The sequence below is a fragment of the Equus asinus genome, chromosome 21 (genome assembly GCF_041296235.1).
Source record: "Equus asinus isolate D_3611 breed Donkey chromosome 21, EquAss-T2T_v2, whole genome shotgun sequence".
In the NCBI taxonomy this organism is placed as follows: Eukaryota; Metazoa; Chordata; class Mammalia; order Perissodactyla; family Equidae; genus Equus; species Equus asinus.
In genome coordinates, this window is record NC_091810.1 from 43,718,211 (window position 1) to 43,741,355 (window position 23,145).

The window sequence follows — 23,145 nt, forward strand, 5'->3', positions numbered from 1 at the left end:
GAGTTGGACCCTTACCTAACACCATATATAAAAAGTAACTCAAAATGGATCAAAGACCTAAATGTAACACTTAAACTCTTAGAAGAAAACATGGACAAAAGTGTCACAGCATTGGCAATGATATCTTGGATATGACACCAAAGGCAGAGGCAATAAAAGAAAAAATAAACAAATTGGACTTCATGAAAATTTTAAAAATTGTGCATCAAAAGACAATATCAGCAGAGTAAAAAGGCAACCCACAGAATGGAAGATATTTGTAAATTGTATAACTGGTTAATACACAAAATATATAGAGACTTAAAACTCAACAACAAAAATCAATCTGATTCAAAAATTGGCAAAGAACTTGAATAAACATTTCTCCAAAGAAGATATACAGATGGCAAAATAAAAAACACATGAAAAGATCACTCAACATTATTGATCATTAGGGAAAGGCAAATCAAAACTATAATGAGATACCACCTTACACCCATTAGGATGCCTATTGCCAAAAAAACCAGAAAATAGCAAGTGTTGGCCAAGATGTGTAGAAACTCTTGTGCACTGTTGGTGGGAATGTGAAACGGTACAGCTACTGTGGAAAACAGTATGGTGGTTCCTCAAAAATTACAAATAGAACTACCACATGATCCAGCAATCCCACTTCTGGGCATATACCCAAAAGAATTGAAAGCAGAGTGTCAAAGGGATATTTGTACACTCATGTTCAAAGCAGCGTTATTCACAATAGCTAAAATGTGTAAGCAACTCAAGAATCCATCAGTGGATGGTTGGATAAGCAAAATACGATATATATATATATATGTATACACAATGGAATATTACTCAGTTTTAAAGAGGAATGAAATTCTGACGTATGCTACAATGTGGAGGAACCTTGAGGACATTATACTAAGTGAAATAAGCCAATCACAAAAAGACAAATACTGTATGATTTCACTTATATGAAGTATCTAGGGTAGTCAAAGTAAGAGACGGAAAGTGGAATGGTAGTTGTCAGGGGCTGGGGTAGGAGGGAATGGAAAATTATTTAATAGATATAGTTTCAGTTTTCCAAGATGAAAAGAGTTTCAGAGATGGATGATGGTGATGGTTACACAACATTATGAAGGTATTTAATACTACTGCACTATGCACTTAAAAATTGGGTAAGATAGTAAATGTTATGTTTTGTATATTTTACCGCAATAAAATAAAGGAAAAGAAAAGGTATTCTGAAGCATTGTGAGAGATTAGCAGGCCTACAAATTCATTCCTCCCAAGCAACCTATTTCTTTTTTTAAATATCCAATCTGTCATGGAATGATATATGGTTCAAGCATGTATGATCACAGTGTGGTTCTGGCCACATGTGACACGTGAGTTCAAAAACATCTCCATTTGTCTATACACTATTCAAGGTGACAAGTCCATCAATCATGTTCTTGAATTTTGGTGTGATATGAAGTCACCTGTGATTTCTGTTATCTTATCACAGACTGAAGAGTTGCATGGACCACGTTTGGACAAGTGTCTGAGTTAAACCTTAGCCAGTAGGCCTGTAGGAACTTGAGAGAAAGAGGAAGTTCAGAGAACTTGTTTCAGGATGGTACAGTTTGCTGATTCGGGAGCTAACACCATGGCTCTCTCTGGGTATTATGGATATGGGTCCTTTTTGGGGGCTACTTGTACTCTGAACTTTCTTCTGATCTTATGAAGGATCTCTCACAATGGAAGGTAAAAATGTCAACATTTGGTTTCTCAGCCTCCCTGGCAGTCGGGCTGTGTGCCTTAGCTGAGCTCTGCTCATTAGGTGTATCTGCCCGAGAGTTGTTGGGATGTTGGGAATGTGAGAGACTCTCTGCTGCAGTGATTGCGAGGTCAAGGCCATGGGCACCACAACTGGAGGGCTAGCAGTGGGGTTCAGTGGTCAGTTGCAACTGGGTTGGTGCTATGAACCTCAGTTTCTGGTATTTAGCAGCTGGGCAACAGCATCTGCACTAGACCAATTGCATCAGCACTTTGGATGTTGTTCCAGGCTGTTTTCCCTGACCCTGGTTCTCCAGCCTTTCTGGTGGTTTTGCGAATCCCCCTCTTTTTCTGCTTAAACCAGACTGAGTTGTTTCTGTTGATTCAGCTAATAACTTTGATACCCTAGATGTGGATAACACAAAATATAGAGATATGTGTTATGGAGAAAAGTAATTTTTTTAGTAACTGAATTTCAGAACGCTATAAAGAAAACAACCAAAAAGATACCTTTGGGCAATATTTGAAAGCATAAATATGCCTAAGTGTATTTTAGGTACTCTGTGGCTATATGGAGACCTTCTCCATTGCTTTTAATTTCTTCTTTGTAGAATGCCAGGGCTGAAGGGACTCAACTATTAGCTGCTCTGGTCTTCTCTTTTATCCCAGACACTCTTTTTAGGGTTCCTTCTTTCCTTCTTTCATTCATTCAATAAATAAATGTGTGGTGTTGTCAACCCAGTTGGGTGCTCTGGCCAGAAATACAGCAGTGAGTATGACAGAGCTCTTGTCTTAATGGAGCCCTCGGCCATGTTGTGGAGACAGACAAAGAAAGAGGCAATTTTAAAAGTGTGTGGAAAGTGCAGAGAAGGAGGCTTAGCCTAGGCTTGTGGGGATCAGAGAAGGCTTCCTGGAGGAGGAATATGTTGATAACTAAAGGTTTGAGTAGGACTCAACAGGTGAAAAATTGGGGTGGGAAGATGTTCCAAGCAGAGGAAGTGGATAGGCAAATATGGGGAGGCTGTACAAGAGCCTGGTCCTGGGAGGCAGTAGGAGCGGTTTGGCAAGGCTGGGGCTTGGCTGCGGGATGGATAGTGGACGTTCAGATGCGCCTTCCTGTGGAGGACCTCATGTAAGATGACAGGGAGTTTTGGCTTCATCTTGAGGGCAATGAGGAGTCACTGAAGAGTTCTGAGACAGGAAGTCAGACAGTCAGATCTGTGTAATAGGAAAGTTACTCGGCTGCAGCTTGGAGACCAAATGAGAGAGGAAGCAGATGTGGAGTCAAAGAGGCTGCCGCTGTCTAGTCAATGACCACTCTCACACTGGGGACTAAGCCTGTGTGAAAACTCACACAAAAGCTCCCTCTGGGCATTGGCCCTCCTCAGGCTTGGCAGGCCCGGAGCTTCAGAAGTCAGCTTGAAACCATTAGGATTAGGGCTTTCCGGTGACCTCCAGGGCCTGAGCTCTCCTCAACCCCTACCCCCTCTCCAGTGGTCTGCTCTGGAAGGTACATGTATTGCTTCAGCAAAACTGACTCCTTCTGAGTCTGCCCAACCCTGATGGACAGGCAGCTCAGTTCAAGGGCAAAGACAACCCTGTGCTCAGGCCCATCTCTTATTTTGTCAAGTCACAGTGACCAGTGAGTTGTCTGTGTTGCTAAGGTGGATTCCATTTTTTGCAGCCTGTGAAATTTCTCAAGAAGTCCTCACTTTACACCCCAAACCTCCCCATCCTAACCCTGGTTTTCAATTTGCTAATTTTCCAACACCTGCTATTTGAACCTTGCACAACCTCACCCTTTGAAGAAAAAGGTTCCAAACACCTTTTTCTTGTAAACGTCATAGTCATTTGTGAACACGAGAAAGCTGTATAATACATATTTTTAAAGATACAGAATTTTACATTTACTCCAGTCTCCTAAAATTTAAATTTTAACAATTGAGTCTTGGAGTAACAGAGGAGTATTTCCTCCTGTAACGAGTCCTTTTAAAAAACAAGCTTACTGTTCAAAACACATTTAAAGAACCATTCTGGTATTTTGTAGTTAGTCTTAAATATCTTTTATTTTGTTTATTATGCTCAAGGAAAACAAGTTGGCAGATGCAGGAAAGTATAAAGAAGGAAAGTAAAATCATTCATCACACCATTACCAAATAAGGATATTTTAGTGAGTTCCTTTTTATATATATTTTTGTTCTATGCAAGAATTTTTCTTTTACAAAGAAATGTCATATTATTTTACATTCTGCTTTTTTCCTGCATATCGTTCTACTATTTCCATTTAGTTAACAACTGTATGCAAACATGATTTTAAATACTTGCATAATGGTTTAAATTTACCAACAGTCTGTAATTGCTGGTAACTTGGACAATTTAGTTTTAAGTAGGCGTTTATGTTATTTATTTATTTACTATTTACTCATGTATGTAATATTTATTATTTTAATATAGAAATAAAAGCTAAAATTAACCCATAATCTCACTGACCAGATAATCCTGGTTGGCATTAAAGATGAATAACACCCACAAGGTTATAAAGTTCAAGCAGAAAACTACAGAAATGTACAAAATTGAAAAACAAAAGTTCTCTTCCACTTCCTGAACCCTAGACCCTTTCCCCAAAGTTAAACACTGTTAAAACTTATGTGATTTTTTTTTCCAGAAAAAAAATGTATTTCAGTAGCCACATATGTGCACATGCAGAATGGTTTGGTGAATATAGTCTCTTGTGTAAATAAAAAAATAGATCTATAGACACACATTTATCTTTTTTTATTTACACGAGAGACTATATTCACCAAACCGTTCTTTCACCTTGTATTTGTTAAGAATCATTCTTGGCAATCTTGGTGCAACATTTCTTCAAGTGGTGCATCCCTAGCTCTACAAATGTCTCCAATTCCAGTTCTTTTTTTCTTTTTTTTTGAGGAAGATTAGCCCTGAGCTAACTGCTGCCAATCCTGCTCTTTTCACTGAGGAAGACTGGCCCTGAGCTAATATCCGTGCCCATCTTCCTCTACTTTATATGTGGGACACCTGCCTCAGCATGGCATGCCAAGCGGTGCCATGTCTGCACCCGGGATCTGAACCAGTGAACCCCCGGCCGCTGAAGCTGAACCTGCGGACTTAACCACTTTGCCACCGGGCCGGCCCCCCCAATTCCAGTTCTGTTAGTCATTCTTGTCTCTGGTACCCTTGGCTCTTCTGCTGGGCGCTTAGATGTGGGATAAATAGATATGTCACTTGTATGTCCCCAGATCTCACCTGCCTACATTTCTCCAGCTCTTAGCTACTACCTGCGTACAGTAGGACCCCTGACCCTCAACCTCTTCAGTCTTACTGGTTATTTGGGGAGGCCCGAGGGAGTCTTACACAGGCTCACAGCCAGTCTTCTTTAGCCTCTATTTCCAGTGCCCAAAGTCCCTTGAAATCAGCGTCTACCACTGCCCCAGGGCTGAAGCCCTGAGAGAAAGTCCTCTCTGTCCTGTCCAGGGCACTGTCTCCCAGGGTGGACAGGGGCTGCTTAATCTGTTTGCTTGGAACCATATGGATTTGCACAGATATGTGTACACAGATATGTCCGTGGATTTGGTTGTACTCAAAATAATAACACACACTCTGTGTGAAGAATCAGTCCTCTCAGTTGCTGGCTGCTTCTGTATAACGACTGCCATTCTGACACGTAACCATCCATATCCTTGCGCACTCCTTTGTTTGCTTATGGTGGGGTGTAACCACGTGAACCCTTGTCTGGAGTGGAGGAAGCCTTTGTTTTGACTGCAGGTGATTATGCCTTTTGAGTTCCTGTGTTTTTGATAGAGGGGCAGTGAGCTCTTACAGTGGTAGCTGGGTATGAATACATTGCATTTTGATGAAGGAGAAGGATAATTATTTGACCTATAACCTGAGTTTCCAGGATGTCTGTCTCAAGGCAGAAAACATGTCTTATTGAAAAGGTACATAGGCAAAAAAGGAAGGAAGAAGGACGGAAGGAAGGAAAGAAAGAGGAAATGTCCATCTCTGTTAGCCTACGTCCATTGGAACCACTGGAAAAATTAGCTGAGTCCCATGTCTTGCTGTTGACGGTCAGCAGGGTCACTGCCTTTGCATTCAGAGCTATTTTGCTGCTGCTACTGTTGCCACCTCCACTGTCACCCTCTCCTCCTCCTCATTATTGCTGCTACTACTGCCGTTATTTGTACTGCCATTCAAGATTCATGCTAAATGAGAAAAGTAATCCAAAAATTTGTTTGAGTCACTCATTGTGAAACATGCATTTGGAATGATTTCCTGAGAAAGCCTGGGTGCAGAGTACAAATATTTTGAATGGACTTATCTTAGAGTTGTACTGCTTTTTTTCCTTGTCATTTTAAAACCCTTAATACGAGTAAATTGTTTGTACAGTGGGGCTTTTTTTTTTAATCTTTAGATAAGAAATACGTGGTTTGAAAGCAGAGAATAAAAACATGAACGATAGTGTAGGCAATGCCCAGGAGAAGGTGCTTGCTGCTGCTCATGGGCAGGCGTTATAATCAGCTATTTGGCGTGTTTATTTCAGGCTGCAGATAGCGGATAAAAGTGGCTGGTTGGTTGCCAGCACATGACTTAGTTGCCAAATGGAGTGTTTAGTACTTGTTACATTTGATTTATATCACAAGTTCTTCCCATTAACAGTCTACTGGTGATAACCTACTTGGCTTTTCATGTGGTTACTTTGAAAAAAGCACTTGACAACATTTTGCATATCACAAAGTTTAATACTGAATAAAGGAGTGAGTGAATGACTACATAGGTTCTGCCATATACTGATATGATACTTGGTGCAGAATGGGCACCTGACAGACCCAATGTCTGCTCGTTGAATGAAGAAATCCTACATGACGCATTTCTCTGATGCACTGTACCAAGGTTAGGTTTATGGACTTGAGACCTAGATAGAATTAGACAGAGATAATAGTGCTTATATATCTGAAGGGCTTGCATTTGTATAAAGGGAGATATTCCACTCATCTATGTCTCCATTTAAACGCAAAGTTGAGTTACATGGAAGGATGATGGTCTCATCAAAGTGGCCTTGGTTGTAAGTCAGCGTAACCTCGTAATACTGACAATATCCATAATCTTGGGTCTATTTTTTTTAAACAGGTCCTCTTCAGGAATTTTGGCCTTGGATATGGAATAACATATATATTAAATATGGTGATCTTTATTTTCAGATTGAAAATTTGCAAGAACAACTTAGGGATAAAGACAAGCAACTGACCAATCTGAAGGACAGAGTGAAGTCCTTGCAGACGGATTCCAGTAACACAGATACTGCACTAGCAACACTTGAGGAGGCCTTGTCAGAGAAGGTGAGCTTGGACTGAAAAGGGGGCATATCAGGATTTGGGAAACATGGCTGGGAGGAGATGATCCAAATGCATTTAAATGTGCCTGCTTTTCTCTATGTGCTCACACTACCCTCAGTCCCCGCTAGGCCTCCCACTTCCATGCTAGCCCTCTTCAGCAGACTTGGCACACTGAAGCCAGGGGCAATTTTTTGCAATGCAAACCTGATCATATCACCCTTGACCCTGCTTAAAAACCTTCACTAGCTTGTCATTATTCTTAGGATGATTAAAGACTGAAATCCTTAACCTGGCCAATAGGTTAACCTGGCCCTTCATCTGATCTGGCTCTTACCTGATCAACCACCTCTCTTCCTGCCTGCGTCACTCCTCCCTCCCTTCTATCCTCCTTTCTTCTTTCCTTCTCTCCCTTTTATTCTTCCTCTCTTCCTTCCTTCTTTCCTTCCTTCCTCCCTTCCTACCTTCTCTCCCTCCCTCCCTTCCCACCCTCCTTCCTTCCTTTCTTCCCACCTTCCTTCCCTCTTTCCTTCCTTCCTTCCTTCCTTCCTTCCCTCTTTCCTTCCTTCCTTCCTTCCTTCCTTCTTTCCTTCTTTCCTTCTTTCCTTTTCAGCCTCACCCACCATCTCTCTTCCTTTGTTTTCTGAGTTCTAGCTATGCTGGCCTTCTAGATTTTTGAGTGCACCACGTTCCCTTCCACCTCGGACCCTTTGCACATGCTGTTTCTGAGCCTAGAATGTTCTTTACTCTCTGCAGATTTAATTCCTCTTCTTCTGAGAGCTCAGTTTCCTGAGAAGCTGTATGGCACAGTAGTCAAGACTGTGGATATTGGAGCCATACTGCCTGGCTTCAAATCCTAGATTTGACATTTGCTACTTTGGACAAGTTACTTAACCTTTCACTTCCTCAGTTTTTTATTTGTAAAAGGGGATAATAATGGTACCTACCTCAGTGGATTATATTTGGAGAACATGCATTAATATATGGAAACTGTTCAGAACAGTAGGTATAATAAGTTATACCTATTGTTATTATTATTATTATTTTATTAATCATTTCCTCAGAGGAGGCTGCTAGGTGAAATCCTCCATTATGTTCTCATGAATACTGTGCACTTCCCAGAACTCTTGTATTGATTGAATAATCCTAACTGTTCATTTATCTGTTTTTGTGTGATTAATTGGTCTTTTCTGCCAGACTCCAAGCCCAAGCAACACACCCATATTTGTGTATTATTTGTGTGTGTTAGCTTGCCCTCCCCAGGTGCCTAGTAGAATACCTGCATGGGGCAGTGCTCAGTGGATATTGATTGAGTGAGACCCTGCCACAGGACAGGCACTGCTATGGGCACAGAGAAGGGAATGAGTGAAAATCCTGGCTCTCATGGAGATTAGGTTCTAATGGGGGTGAAGGACAGACAGACAGTAAATAAGTAAAATACATGGGATTTCAGAGGGCAAATAACTCTCTTTCCCAGGGCCTCAATTTTCCCATTTGTGGAGTAGGGGAATTAGATTAAATGGCTCCCAGGTTCCCTAAGCCAGCATATCTTAAAGAAGGCTTCTTTACTTCTACTTCAGAATCACGAGGAGGTGCCTGTTGAAAATTAAATTATTAGGCCCTATCTTTACCTACTGAATCAGAATCTTGAGCAGGGTCTGGGAATCTGCACTTTAGCAAGTTCCGCAGGTCACTGTCATGTACACTCTAGTATGAAAAACATTGCTCTATGCTAAAAATATAGAAGCTAAAAAAGAGCCATATTCCATGGCTAGATAGTCTGCATATTCCTGTTAAAATTTAGAAGATTATAACTTGAGGATTAAATTATAAGACAAAAGATTTTATTTGAAGATTTATAAGAATAAATATGATGATTTTTCAGGAAAAGATAATCTTCTTTTTTCAATTTTCAAGAATTTATCACCAAAGCTTTCTATAGTAATTTTGTTTGTAAAATTTGAATGAGGGAGTGTTGGTTCACAAACCGTTCGTGGTTATGTAGCCCTTTTGCAGTTTTTGGGTGATATGATGTCAGCCTATTTGTACCTCTTGATTTCTTTCTCCAAATTTATGGAAGTAAACGTATATAATTTCATGTCAAGGATTCTTGGCAGGATTTTATCATTTTTTCCCTGGCCTTATTAAGATTTGATTGATTCTAGTTTAAGTCCCCAAACAATTCCCAAATCTGAAACTCCTCCTTTTATTTAGGCTCTTCCTTTGAGACCGAGGGGATGACCCGGAAGACAAGGTGACGTCTGTGGAAGTTTGGTCCCCTCAGACTGTCTCTGCTACTTGATGATTGCATCACGTGGGGCAAGCCTCTTCTCCTCTCTGGGCCTCTCAGTAGCTTATCTTCAAAGTGCACATTTAAATTAGCTGACCTCTAAGTTCCATTCTCGTTTGGAACTACTGTGATAATAATTATTCTGTCTGCTGATGTGCAGTCTCAGACATGTGAAATCTGAATGGGACCATAGATGAGGAGTGGAGAGCTTAGATGCCTTGAAGGGCCAGGCAGGGAACAAAAATGAGGAAAGTGGGTTTGGTGTGATGCAGCAGGGACTGCTGACATCTATGGCAACCTAGAGAGTCCTTGACCTGTCTCAAAACATTTACGTGCCGATTTCTAAAAATTATGATCTCAAGCCAAACAAAATAGCTCTGTGGGCCAGCTTTGGCCTGTGAGGTGTTAGTTTCCAAACCTTATTTGCATCTGAGTTTTAGCCTTTCACAGTCATGAAGAATAAAAGTAAACACAGAGCAATTTATTTGGAGGGAATTTTCAAAAGGTGCCACAATCAGAATGCTGGTGAATTTGGCCAGTACAGATAAAAGCATTGGGTAAGAACTGGTAAGGTTCTCTATCATGGGACAAAGAAGACTAGGTTTACTTTAAGTATTTATTCCAGTGGGTATCAAACTTCTGTGTGTATCCAAATAATCTTATCATCTCAGGAGCTTCTTAAAATACAGTTTTCTGGGTCCCATGTCGTAGTGATTCTGATTCACTGCTCCCCTGTGGGGTCAGGAATGTGTGCTTTTTGACAAGCATTCCCAGTGATTCTGATGCAAGTGGTTGGAAGACCTCACTTTGAGAAACACTAAATCCATGCTCTGTCATTTGAAAGATGGGAAATGGGCTTAGTGATGAGAAATGACTTGCCCAGAAATGAAATTTTTGGACATGTGCAGCCCCACTTCCCATTTCTGGGTCCTGAGCAGACATCATTAATCGACTATTGCACAAGCTAACTTCTCAACCCAGCACTCCAGGAAGCCACTTCTACTCTAAGTTGGCCCTTGGTTGGGACTTTTTTTACCTCCCCTGGACTAATCCAAGGCCACCCATTTACAGGTGATGGAATGAGACTAAAAGTCAAACCTTCTGATCTTTGTGCTTTTGACAGCATCACAATCTCCTTTAATGGCCTTTCCTTTACCAGTCCCTTTTTTTTCTGAGGAAAATTAGCCCTGAGCTAACATCTGTGCCCATCTTCCTCCACTTTTTATGTGGGTCGCCACCACAGCATGGCTGATAAGTGGTGCAGGTCTGTGCCGGAGATCCAAACCTGTGAACCCGGGCTGCCAAAGTGGAGCACGCTGAACTTAACCATTATGCCACAGGGCTGGCCCCCACAAGTTCCATTTTTATCTACATTTAATTGAACAGATCCTTGGGATAAGACATGGTGCCGAAAAATAAAATTATTAATTAAAAATCATGGACTCATAAGAATATTTAATTGTTTGCTGTCTTTTGGCTGATGAATAGAACGCATTAGACACTATTCACTATTCCACTTGGATTATTACATCCCAGGGAGTGTGTTATTCCTTTTAATTTCCAGGAACTTATTCAAATATTCAGAGTGTGCAAAAAAGAATGCTGCTTAGCAAGTTAAGGTTGAGTGTGACTTAATTCTGGGATTGACATACAGAAGCTCAAGAGACGGAACCCATGGTATTTATAAAGCTGGTCTCGCCAAGCCTTGCTGTAGCTGCATAGCAGATAAGCAGTTGAGAAAAGCAGATAGCAGAGCTGGAGGCCACTGCAATTGAGTTCCCGCCCCATGATAAAGCACAAATAGATTAGACCTGTGCAGAGCCAGATGAGTACATAAGGAACACTTGCCAATGCAAATAAGACTAAAACAAGAACACATTGTTGGAATTTCTGCAACTTAGTTGTTAATCAAGTAGATCATGGCATATTAGGGCCTTTTAACACATGTTTTTGACATCTGGCCCTGTGCGGCTGACACTTAAATTAGTTTTGTGATTGACAGAGAAATATTTTGTAGTACTGAATCATCAATAACACTTAAAAACATTATGGTGCTTGCTGATTTTTTTGTCATTGATGCCCAGTCAATAGTACAAGTGCTTAGAGTAAATTAACCTACTTTGCAAATGGCTCTGACACCTTCTGAATGTTAACACGCATACTTAATTTTATTTCCTTTCCTTTGAAGCCAAGATGATCCCTAATTTGAATTCTTATTCCTTCCATCAGCCTCTTTTTTTTTTTTAAAGATTTAAAAATTTTTTTTCCTTTTTCCCCAAAGCCCCCCGGTACGTAGTTGTATATTCTTCGTTGTGGGTCTTTCTAGTTGTGGCATGTGGAACGCTGCCTCAGCGTGGTTTGGTGAGCAGTGCCATGTCCGCACCCAGGATTCGAACCAACAAAACACTGGGGTGCCTGCAGCAGAGCATGCAAACTTAACCACTCGGCCACGGGGCCAGCCCCCATCACGCCAGCCTCCTTAATTGCCTGTTGTATGCCAGACAGTTTGCCCAGCCCTGAGTTAAAAGAGTCGTAGGATTCCGGTGCTGCCCTTTGAAAAGCTAGGCTGGGAGGAAGGACATGCAGTAAAACCATGTGAAGGGTGCCGAGTGGGAATAAATGCCACATGATTTGGCCAGAGCAATCCCTGGGAAGGTTTCCAAATAGTGAGGTGACATGATCAGTTTGGGGCTTTAAAAATGTCTCTCTAACAGCCATGTTGTGGAAGTGATGGGATGGAGAGGGCCTGGTGGCCAGGTGACCAGTCGCGATGCTTTTGCAATAAGTGTAGGCAAAAGGCAGTCAGGGCTCCGTTGCTGAAATTGTTAAAAGCCCTTGAGAGACTCACCATGCATGAAGGGTATTTCCTTCTTTTGTAGATCACATAATCACCCACTCCCCAATGTCACAGACAGAGTAAAGTAGGACTATAGCTGGAATCAAGAAGAAACAAATGTAGGCAATAAATAGACTCAGTTTTTCTAATTCCTCCCCCATGGTTGTAATAATATACTTCATTTTAAAGTGTTTTTAAATAATTGCAAAACAATAGTGGTCCCTTTTTTTTCCTTGAAAGGATTAGATACATAAATTATTGTCATTGGGGTAGAACAGTTGCTTCTCTGGGGGATCCTAAATCACAGGCTAAGTGTTCAAACTAACTTCCCTCTGCATCAAACACTGTTTTACAGTTGTCTTAGGTATCAGGCATTGTCTTAAAACTATACACTTACAAGAATATAAAAGATAATATCGAGATCCTTAAGCATAGTTCTTGCACCAATATTTTTTAACATGGCCATCCAAAAGGAAGTTCAGATATGTGTTGGGTAATTTGAAACAAATTTCAGATATCTAACTCAAATTTTACCCAAATGGAATTTTCCTTAAAAAAAGAAAGTTCTTATTTTTATATTGGTAAGGTTCTACATTTTTGGAAAACATGTCTACCAGCATAGTGTTTTCATTTCAGTTTTAAAGTCAAGGGCAGAAAGGTCCTCAGATCTCCTTGAGTGGCTCCAGGCATATGTTTGTGGTAGTCTGGTCTCATGGGCACGGCTGAGACTCAGACAGCCCTGGATGCCAGGGTGGGCCTTCTGTTTATGAGCTTGGTCACCTTGGATGAGTCAGCCAGCCTCTCTGAGCCTGGGTTTCCTCACCTCTACACTGCTACCAGTAGCACTGAGTCAGACCCTATAGTTGTGATGAGAACAAGATGAGAGCACATCACAGCACCTAGCATGTAGTAAGCTCTCAATAAAGGAAAGCTGCTGTTTGAACTTTGCTCAAATTCAAGCGATGTTTTAGAGTCTCTACTGACTGCCAAGAAGCCACTGAAAGAATATAGAAGTAAATAAACATCTGCAGACACAGTGGAAAATCACTTATAGAATGAGGTCGTTCTTTCCTTTGTCTCAATTTTGCGCTGTGAGCCCAGTCCTAAGTCGTGGAGCACCTAGGTCCAGCCCTACTTTCATCCCCTTTCTAGCGAGAGAAGAGTCTTCAGAGACCAAGAAAGGTTCTTTGACATCAAATGGGAAAGCCAAGCAAAAAGGGTTGAACCAAGAGGTTGGTTCTGCTTCTTCCCTTTGCCCATACAAGGCTTTGGCAAGTCTAGAGTCTTGATACCTGAGCCTCCCTCTGCTGGAATTGCTCTTGGAGTTTTCCAGGTACCACCATGAACCAAGAGCTTGAACATTAAGGTCCCTTGCAAACCTATCATGCTAAGTATTGTTAACAAGGTGAAAGCTGTAATGATTGTCTTTCTCAAATGCTGTTATACACAGCCTCTCTTCACAAACCCAGTTTTGAATATCTTGTATGTGCTGATTCCTGTAGAGCATTTCTTTTTTTTTTTTTTTTTTTAAGATTTTAGTTTTCCTCTTTCTCCCCAAAGCCCCACGGTACATAGTTGCATATTTTTAGTTGTGGGTCCTTCTAGTTGTGGCATGTGGAATGCCAGCTCAGCATGGCTTGATGAACGGTACCATGTCCGCACCCAGGATCCGAACCGGTGAAACCCGGGGCCGCCACAGCAGAGTGCGCGAACTTAACCACTCGGCCACAGGACCGACCCCTCTAGAGCATCTCTTACATTTACTGCTTATAAGTCCCTTTTATAGCATGCCTTGGCACACACAATGATGGGTTCTCACCTCTTCTTTTTGACAATTGCCTTACAGGAGAGAATAATTGAGCGTTTGAAAGAACAGCGGGAGAGAGATGATCGGGAAAGGCTAGAAGAGATAGAATCCTTCCGAAAAGAGAACAAAGACCTGAAAGAGAAGGTCAATGCTTTACAAGCCGAACTGACTGAAAAAGAGGTGAGCCTGGAAAAACAGATGAACCATGTTGCTAGCCCTGATAAATTGATATTCATGGTAGCCTCAAGAGACTAGAGACTTCGTTTGAGGTACTGTGTAAAGGCTTGGGGAAAATGGTTGTCTTTCCTTTGTAAAGCTGTCCGAATTCAAAGGAAAATATTTGCTGTACCTCCCTTCTTTGGTGATGCCCCATGCCTATTTTCTCTACTCTACTAACTGCATACAGTGTAGCTCCTTGAAACTTTTCTTGATGTCTTATCACATTTGTGGGACTTAGAGAATTCTGTATTTTTGCAATGTCCTGTGATCTTTTGCTTGAGATAAAACAGCATCAATAATAATAATACCAACTCCACTTTATTGAGAGCCTGTTATAGGCTAGTCCTTGTGTTGAGTGCTTTACTTTCAACTGTGGTTCTCAAACGAATCATTCTATATCCCCAGGTTAGGAGATGTGGTACCATGCGGGACCAAAGTATAGGTTAAATGTGGCTGCTCTTCTGGAATATCATTTTTACATTATGGTAAATAATTTAAAACAATATTTTTATGCTAGAGCAAACATGGATACAGAATACAAATCTCACCTATGTTTTTAAAGTAAAACAATGTATTTTAAAGAAATTTCTTGCTTGAGGATTATGGAGAGGATCTTTGGGCTATGTCCCCTATACTCTCAGGGGTACCTATAAACCCTTTACTTTACTTAGGAATACTTTGGTGGAAAAGTTCGAGAAGCAGCAATGCATATTATTTAATTCAGTCTCCAAAACTCTGAGATATATGCCCTTGTCCACAATTGATCCTTTCACACTTATTTTTTTCTGTAGGAAGTGTCCATCTCCTTTTGGGCTGTTACAATCCTTTTACCCTGCTGGGCTGTCTCACCGCAGAGCTGTCCATTCCCCAGTTCCACAGTGTTGCCTCAGCCCTTGGGTTTTGGTAATTCTATACTAATTAAAGTACCGTCTAAATTAGCAATCCAGGAGGGGAAGAAGTGATGAGCAATAGGAGTTTTGAGGAAACTCAGAGGCAAAGTTCGTATTCCCTAAAATTTAAGCCCACTGGTTTTTTAGAGAGGAGATTATTTCTTTGTTATGAAAATAAAGAATGTAAATCTTCTTCCTGCCATTTCACTGTTAAGACCCACTTGGGGGATCTGTCAAGACTGTGGTCGGTATATGACGGAAGGCACAGAAGCTTTGACCTTATTTGCAGCATTCTTCACTGATTTCAAGTGTTATTCATGGGTTTGCACCTCAAAATATACTTCTAATTGAAAAGAGATCTTGATGATATGATAAACCATAAGCTTTAAATGAAAATAATTTTGTAAACAATGCCTACATTGTATGAATTTCAGACAGGATTTCAGCAAACATTTATTGTTCCTGTATATTAACGTGCCTGCCGCTGAGCCGGATGTGTCAGTTAAGGTTCCACCAGAAAAACAGAACCGTATTAAGAAATTTAACCATATTAAGAAATTTATTGCTAGGAATTGGCTTACATAGTTATGGGGGCTGGCTAGGCAAGTCCAAAATTCCTAGGGCGGGCCGTTAGGAAGGGCAGACTGGAAACTCCCAGACACGAGCTGATGCTGCAGTCCACAGGTGGGATTTCTTCTTTCTCGGGGAAACCTCAGTTCTGCTCCTAAGGCATTGCAACTGATAGGATCAGGTCCACCCAGACAGTGAAGTATAATTCCTTTACTTAAGTCAACTGAATGTAGACGTTAGTCACGTCTATAAAATACCTTCACAGTAACACCTAGATTCTGTTTGATTGGATGACTGAGGACTAGAGCCTAGCCAAGTTGACACATAAAGCTATCACACCCAGCAATTTTAAATTTATAAAGAAAAACAACATATAATTGTTGTCAGCGGGGAGCTTGTAATTTAGTTGGGGTGATAATGATCTTCACTATGACAAAATGCCTGGATTCTAAGGTCCTTTTAGTTCTGTGGGAGTGATATGATCAAGAGCATTGAGATTCTAGTCAGAGTCCTGGGTTTGAGACCTATATCTCTGTTTAGTAGCTCGGGAAGGGTCTTGGAGAAGACACTCAGCTTGAGTGAGCCTCAGTTTCTTGACCATAAAAAATGAGAATGGCTAACCTGTCACTCAGAGGGTTGTTAGGAGCTGGGTTGTTTGCTGGGTGATGGTGGTGGTCTCTTCATCAGTAAGGTTATTCCAATGCCCAGGAAGCAGCCCAGGTGTAACATATTTGGCATCTTCCTTTACTGAGTGGCCACTGTGTGCTTATTGTCTTCCTAAGCTGCAAATGGATATGAAGGAGATGCACATTGTCTGAGTCTGGGTGAAACCTGAACATTTTAGTCACATAGTTGGATGTTGCTAAGCATTTCCTGTTTGGTGGTGGACCTTGCCCTCCTAGCTAACCAAGTTATATTTTGTGATATATGCAAGTATTCATTTCTTTATTGTTTGGAATCCAGGGAAGCTCTTGATTTCTGGGTGTGATTGATGAATGGAACAGTTTAGGGAACCCCATATCTGAGCTGGGGAGACTCATTATATCCGCTGAATCTGGATTTACAAAGGACTGGAACATAAAGCCTAGTCTAAATTTTAATATAATTTAATCTTTGATTCTATGGAAGATGTTTGAAAAACCATTGGTCATTTTTCTGTTAAAGAAATGGAATTTGATAAAAACTTAATAGATGCTTCTTTTATACTTGATTTGTCCTTTGGGGGAGAAAAAGCATTAAAGCCAGTATTTTCTTTCATATTTGTCTTAGAGTCTGCATGACCTGACAGCAATAAATGTAAATGGAAGGTTCAGGGTGTCTGTTTTGCCATGACATATAAAGACCACCTTGGGACTTACATCATTAGCATGACTTTGAGACGTGAAACATGTATTTTCTGACCACATCGTTTGGTCACATTTGATTCTGCTGCAATTAGATCCTGCTCGGTTCTGTAAGCTGGCCAACTTTAATTTCCTGGCCAGAACCAACTATTGTTACCTTAGTAAGACTATATTTACCCTTTCTGTCTAATGCACACTTTATTGCTATGTATAGAATCAATGTTTTCAAATTGAAGACATTGCTGGTAGAAATTGCAGTGTTTTACTTACTAGTGTTCTTTTCCTTTCAGTCTAGTTTAATTGACCTCAAGGAACATGCATCTTCATTAGCCTCAGCAGGGCTGAAAAGAGACTCCAAATTAAAATCTCTAGAAATAGCCATTGAACAAAAGAAGGAAGAATGTAGCAAATTGGAAGCACAGTTAAAAAAGGTAAGCGAAGTCTAAGAAAAAACATATTCATTTTACAATGAATTTATAAAATGAGAAAGGAAGAGACATTTTTCAAAAGAAACAAACCCCATATCTTTTCCTGTCTGCTGATAAAAGAATTAATAAACACTCTTAACTTTATTCTTAAGAAGTCTGCATCAAATCTGTCTGTGAACCTGAAAAGTTATCTTAGGTTTCCTGTCTGAAAAAAACTTGAAAAATAGATGAAAATAGTAGTGGAAGTGAAAAATATTCTAAAAACCAGCTCTTATTCTCTGGGCAAAGCTTATCTATGAGAAAAGATAAATGGAAATGTTTGCAACAAACCAAAGAATCCAGGGGCCCCATTATATGCTGATAAACTTTTACTACTTTCAGAAGTAGGTCAATTTTTGTATTGGAACTTTGTAAAAGTTTACCTGACGTTGAATTTCAGGCAGTTCACCAAAATAGCCAAGTCCCTAGAATATCTGTTGCATGACTGTTTATACTTGACCAAAAATGGCCTTATGTCTAAGAAAGCTTGTTGTATGTAGAAGGCTTTGGAAAAGAAAGCAGGATCTTTACATTGCAGCATTAACATGTTTTCTCTGAACTGGACATTTTTGTGGAGTACATTTCCAGTCATGCATTGTTCCTTTGACTTTTTCCCTGTGTTGTTTGGTACGTCTGCACTCATTGTTCATATAAAACTCATAACATTATGAGTTTAAGCATTTTGTTTCCCTTTGACAACTTATAAACTTATTCAAAAAAGATATAAGAATCTAAACAATCAAACAGAGCATATAATAAAATTTGACTATGTATAATTCATAGCACACTGGAATGGAGATTTATTTGTTAACCTTATGAAAATATATGATATGGACGATAGGGATGTGAAAGCATCATATGTCTGTGGAGAAATTATTCTGGATATTTTAAAATTTAATATACTATTTTGTATGGTGCAATATATAACTGTAATGTGATTATACCGTGTTCACTTTACTATGGAACTTTAGGAAATTGCCATGAGAAATTTCACACCAATAAAATCTCCTTACTAATGCAGGAAAAGATAAATATACAGATCAAATCCTTTTACAGCAAAACAGCAAGCAAATCTCCATATTGCAAATCTGTTTCCCAATCCACTCATCTCATTTTTTTCAAGTAATATCTAGTTAAGTAGAAATCTTGAACAATAAATAGAAGAATTTAAATTGCCCATTTGAGGATGTTTAAATGGAGATTGACTTGGCTATTTATGCATTGGGTGTATGATATACATTCTTGACATATATATAAATGTATTCTGCAATGTGTTATACACGCATAGGCATATCAAGAAGTGAACGTATAAAAGGTACTTTTTATTTAATGAACAGTTTTGTGATCACAGGCAGGCTCTAAGAGAACTCTGTGAAAGAGAGAACTCCATTGGCTCCATGTGGTGGTCTTTTGTGTTATCTCACCCAGTACCTTGCCGTGTACTGAGACTGGAAGAAGGACGACCTCGAATAGACCTGGGCATGAAAGATGCCCTTCATCAACTCTAAAGGGCCATTATGGAGATGAGGGCACCTCATATGTTATTTCTGCAGATACATACTTGACACCCTCCTTTTTAGTGTCACTCATCTATGGAATTTGAAATCCTCTGGTAATTAAAAGGAAGAGGTTCATGTATTGATGCTTATAGTTCCCATGTATATGACTTGACTAGTTAAGTCAACATCTATGCAGTTCAATTTAGTTTCTTTCAACATAGCTATGGTCCGCCCCAAAAATCACTTAGAGCATGTGGTTTTCCTAGACTCTCAGGTACACACCACATACTGAAAGTCATAGACCAAATTCTGTAAACATTTTAGCATTATTCCTGACGACATTTTAACATTCTGCCATATCACCAGGATTAAAGGAACAAATATGGTTGTCTTGCTGTAAAGGGACCTATTTAGTTTATGAAAAGATAACTTATTTCTAAGTATATAAATAATCATTGCTTATACTATCTCCTAAATGCACAGTACAGTGAGATTAAATAGGGTAATTATAATTTAAATATTTTTATACCTAACCTGCAGATGCTGTTTTGTTGTTTTTGGCTCTCTAGCATCAACTAAATTCAAAAGTTTAAAATACCTTTTCTAGTAGTCTTTAATTTCTGCTAATAAATAGTTCTGTAAAAACCTCAAGTACCCATCACCTTAAAAAGAATTGAGATCTACATGAAATATTTGAAAATATAAGCCAACAGTATGTGAATACACATATAAACACATCATTTACTCATGGAAAAATAAGCAGCTATAAAAGCTTAAGGAGTGTCTGGGCCTCTTTTTAAATAAAAGGGTATGTGACTTGTGAATAAAATGTAAAGGGTTGCTAAATGAAAGCTGAAAACATAATGATTTTATTATGTCATAAATAAACCATGAATTCCCAATGGAATTTTGCTCAAGATTTGTGACCCTCCAGGTATTTTTGCCTTAAAATCTACACAACATCGTAGATGTATTTAGCTGAACAGAAACCTTTTCTGCCAGTGACAATGGAATCCAAATGGTGATTTAAATTTGATTTTGTCTTATGAACAATGCTTGACATTGGTAAGGTGCATCTTTACATAAAAGTTTGTGGAGAACATTCACACACGTTGTTACTTTTAACTCTTTACTATACTGTGTTAATTTAAGACATCTTCAAATACTTTGTGATGCAAAATGGTTCTAGGCAGAAAAGGAAGTATCCCTTACACATTGCATCCCTTCTCTTAAAAACAGTACAATCGAATATTCATGCCTGAGGAAATCTTTGCTGATATTAGTGAGGCTGATAAAAGGATACTAACAAAATGACGCGTAACTACTAGTTATGAGTGTGGTTTATAAATTAGTGCATTCGTTAGTCTTAAATAGATACCTAGGGGTTCAGAAGAACCTAATTAGTAATGTGTGGATCATTTTATCTTTCAAAAGAGTGTTTGATGTTTAAAATGTAGAAGTCAATTTATATGACTAGAAATCAATTGAGAAGCAATAGCAATTCAAAACGTTATGATTTGTGCTATTTGGTAATTTTCCGATTAATATCATGTTCGAGGAGGGTTTTTTTTTAACCATGGTAAAATTATCATTTACTCCATCAAAGCTGAAGAAACAAAAATTCAGGCTCTTCAAAGGTGCTTGTCTTAGCTTGGCGAAGTGAAAGTTCCTACAGTATTTCACCTTCTGCACCTTGATGTTGAGCCCCAAATTAATGAGGCAGGTATTTAAGAAATAGGACCTGAGAGTGCTATTTAAAATATTATTTAGTACATTTAAATCCACAAACATTTAAATGTCCTGCACAAAATAGACAAGAGAGCATCACAGATTCTAAAGCACTTGGAACATAATTAAATAGAATAGTCACTAAAAATTACATTTTGTATTCATTGTGAACAAACAGTAGAAACTGGTAATGGGCAATGGATAATCCTGTATTTTGGTTCTTTTTATTCTTCCTGCTGACTTGAATTTTTTCTTCTCCCATTTACTGTTAATCCTGTAATGTCTTGCTTACTGATATTTTGCTATTGCTAACCTGCTGTTTGCTGATCTATATTTTTCCAAAGTTAGACTGAATAGAAAATTCAGGCTTGTGTTAATATAAAAGAGGAGCTATAAATTCAATGATAAGATTTAATTAATCTTTTATTATTACCATCTTTGAAGTTCAGGTAATAAATTGCAAGCTTGGCCAAAAGTACTTCTTCTGATTCATTGCTAGAGGCCAGCACTTCATGTATCATCAAAAGTGGACAGCTTTCTTTATTTCATGGGTTATTTAACTTGAGAAAGGGAAAGTAACACAAACCTTAAATTTCTTATTCCAGCTATTCTTTTTTAGGAGCCAAAGTCAACATTTCTGTTTCCCTAGAGCCTCTCACTTTCACTGTGGAATGTTGAGAAACTGAAATTTCTTCTTTTTTAATGACCAGTTCGTCTGTGCAAATGCACTGGATTTGTTAAGCTAACGCTGTTTTTCTGGATCTTTCCTTCTTTCCCTGTCTGTGCTTCAATGCCTCCCCAACTTTGCAATGTAGCAAGCTGAGCAGTTGTTCAATCAGATGTACAACCCAGTAAGTCATTTCTGAAAGTTCCCGCTGTAACATATCAAAGCATGAGGATCCATTGATCACATGTCACGGTGTGCCATTCTGGGGAGGTTTCGAAAATATTTATGAGTCTCTTCCCATTTCCGTTCTGTTGAAAGAAATGACCAGTGCAGAGCCCACTGCCATTTCTTTTGAATATGAAATTTAAAAATTAAGAACTCGAGGAAATATTACCAGCTCTGTTATTACCTTTTTCTTAACTTCAACTCTAAAAGCAGAAGTCAGCTGTAGATCTAGGCTCATGGAATTCTTTCTTAGATCCTTCAAATGTTGACTTATCTATGCCAAACGGGTTAGCATTTGTAAAATAGCAAACAACTTAGCGTATATTACATTCAAGCGCCAGAAGTTAAAATAGGTTTAGGTTTAAAAATAGGGCCATGCTCTTTGAGATTGGTAAATGCCTAACATTATTGTGGGTTTTGTAAGAGTTAAAAACATGTCATTTGGCTCAGGACAAAATAAAATACAGCCTCCTAATAACAGTAACAATTCTGATCTTAGCTTAATGGTACAAAAAACAGGTAACTAGTAAAAGTATGTGTAAAACAGCCCAGATGCCACCACTAATATTTTTGTCCTAATGACAGGTGTGCATTTATATGAAGCTGTTTATTTGTTTCTTTAACTTAGGGTTAAAGAGTTTTTTTGTTTTGTTTTGTCAACTCAAGTGACTTACCGGGAGAAATATTACATAAAGATGACCGGGGTTTGTCATTTGGCAGATGTGATCTTTGCTATCATGCATTCTAAGTACCTCCTACTTATAAATTCCCATCCTGGGGAAAAGGAATTGCATGGATAAAGGAAACAGTTCAGCTAACAACTTTTTGTTAAACTGCTGCTCCAGGAGACATATTCCATGATACACAAGACGCTTGGGTGTATTTAATTAGCTTCAGCCTCCACCTTCTATTCTTTAAAACAAACTTTATTTTAGCAAATAGAATTCCTCAAGCCCCGTTAGAGCATCTTTATTAACCTCCTTTCCCCAATATACTTTTTAGCAGAGCAGCAAAAATAATCCAAGTTTCCTTTCCCGTAACATTTGAATGGAAGTGTTAATAAGCAGGCTCAAGACAATGGAGAGGTGAAGAAAGACAAATAAGATTGAATTATCTTCAAGCTGGAAAATTGACCCTGGGAAAAATGGATGTTTTCTTTAGATCATTTTAAAAAGGTGTAAAGTAATCCCACTGAAATTGTTTCACACTTACTAGTTAAGGACGGGAGAAAACCCTAAGTATGTCACGTTTTGGTTGTGTACAGGACAAATGGGGAGAGCTTTGTTTCCGCAGCAGCAAAGGTTTACCAGGACCCCGATAGGAGTTCACCATCCCTGTCGAGATCAGTGGGGCCAAAGAAATAGTTCTGTTAACTTTTAGACCATTTCCAGAAATGTTGATGACAAGGACTTCCTGGACTTTGCCTTTGTTTTCACCCCAGCGATGGGTCTCTAGGATGCAAAAGTGAACTTTTCCGTCCTTTAGGTGACTAATTCAAGAGTCATTGACTGACTTTTCT

The 23,145-nt window shown here is 39.2% G+C and overlaps 1 protein-coding gene across 7 annotated transcripts in view; it reads left to right on the top strand.

The window, feature by feature from the left end:
- The window catches only part of ERC2 (ELKS/RAB6-interacting/CAST family member 2), a 912,338-nt gene that overhangs the window by 407,278 nt on the left and 481,915 nt on the right, over nt 1–23,145 (top strand). For 4 of the 7 annotated variants that reach the window (XR_011496408.1, XR_011496406.1, XM_070492831.1 and 1 more), the window contains exons 8-11: nt 6,954–7,091; nt 14,058–14,198; nt 17,331–17,471; nt 21,550–21,585. Coding sequence is in view for 3 of the 7 variants with exons in the window: in XM_070492831.1 (XP_070348932.1) it covers nt 6,954–7,091; nt 14,058–14,198; nt 17,331–17,471; nt 21,550–21,585 (456 nt within the window). In the remaining 4 variants the exon portion in view is untranslated. The remainder of the gene's footprint in view (nt 1–6,953; nt 7,092–14,057; nt 14,199–17,330; nt 17,472–21,549; nt 21,586–23,145) is intronic. The other 3 variants (XR_011496409.1, XR_011496407.1, XM_070492830.1) reach the window with 1 other exon arrangement.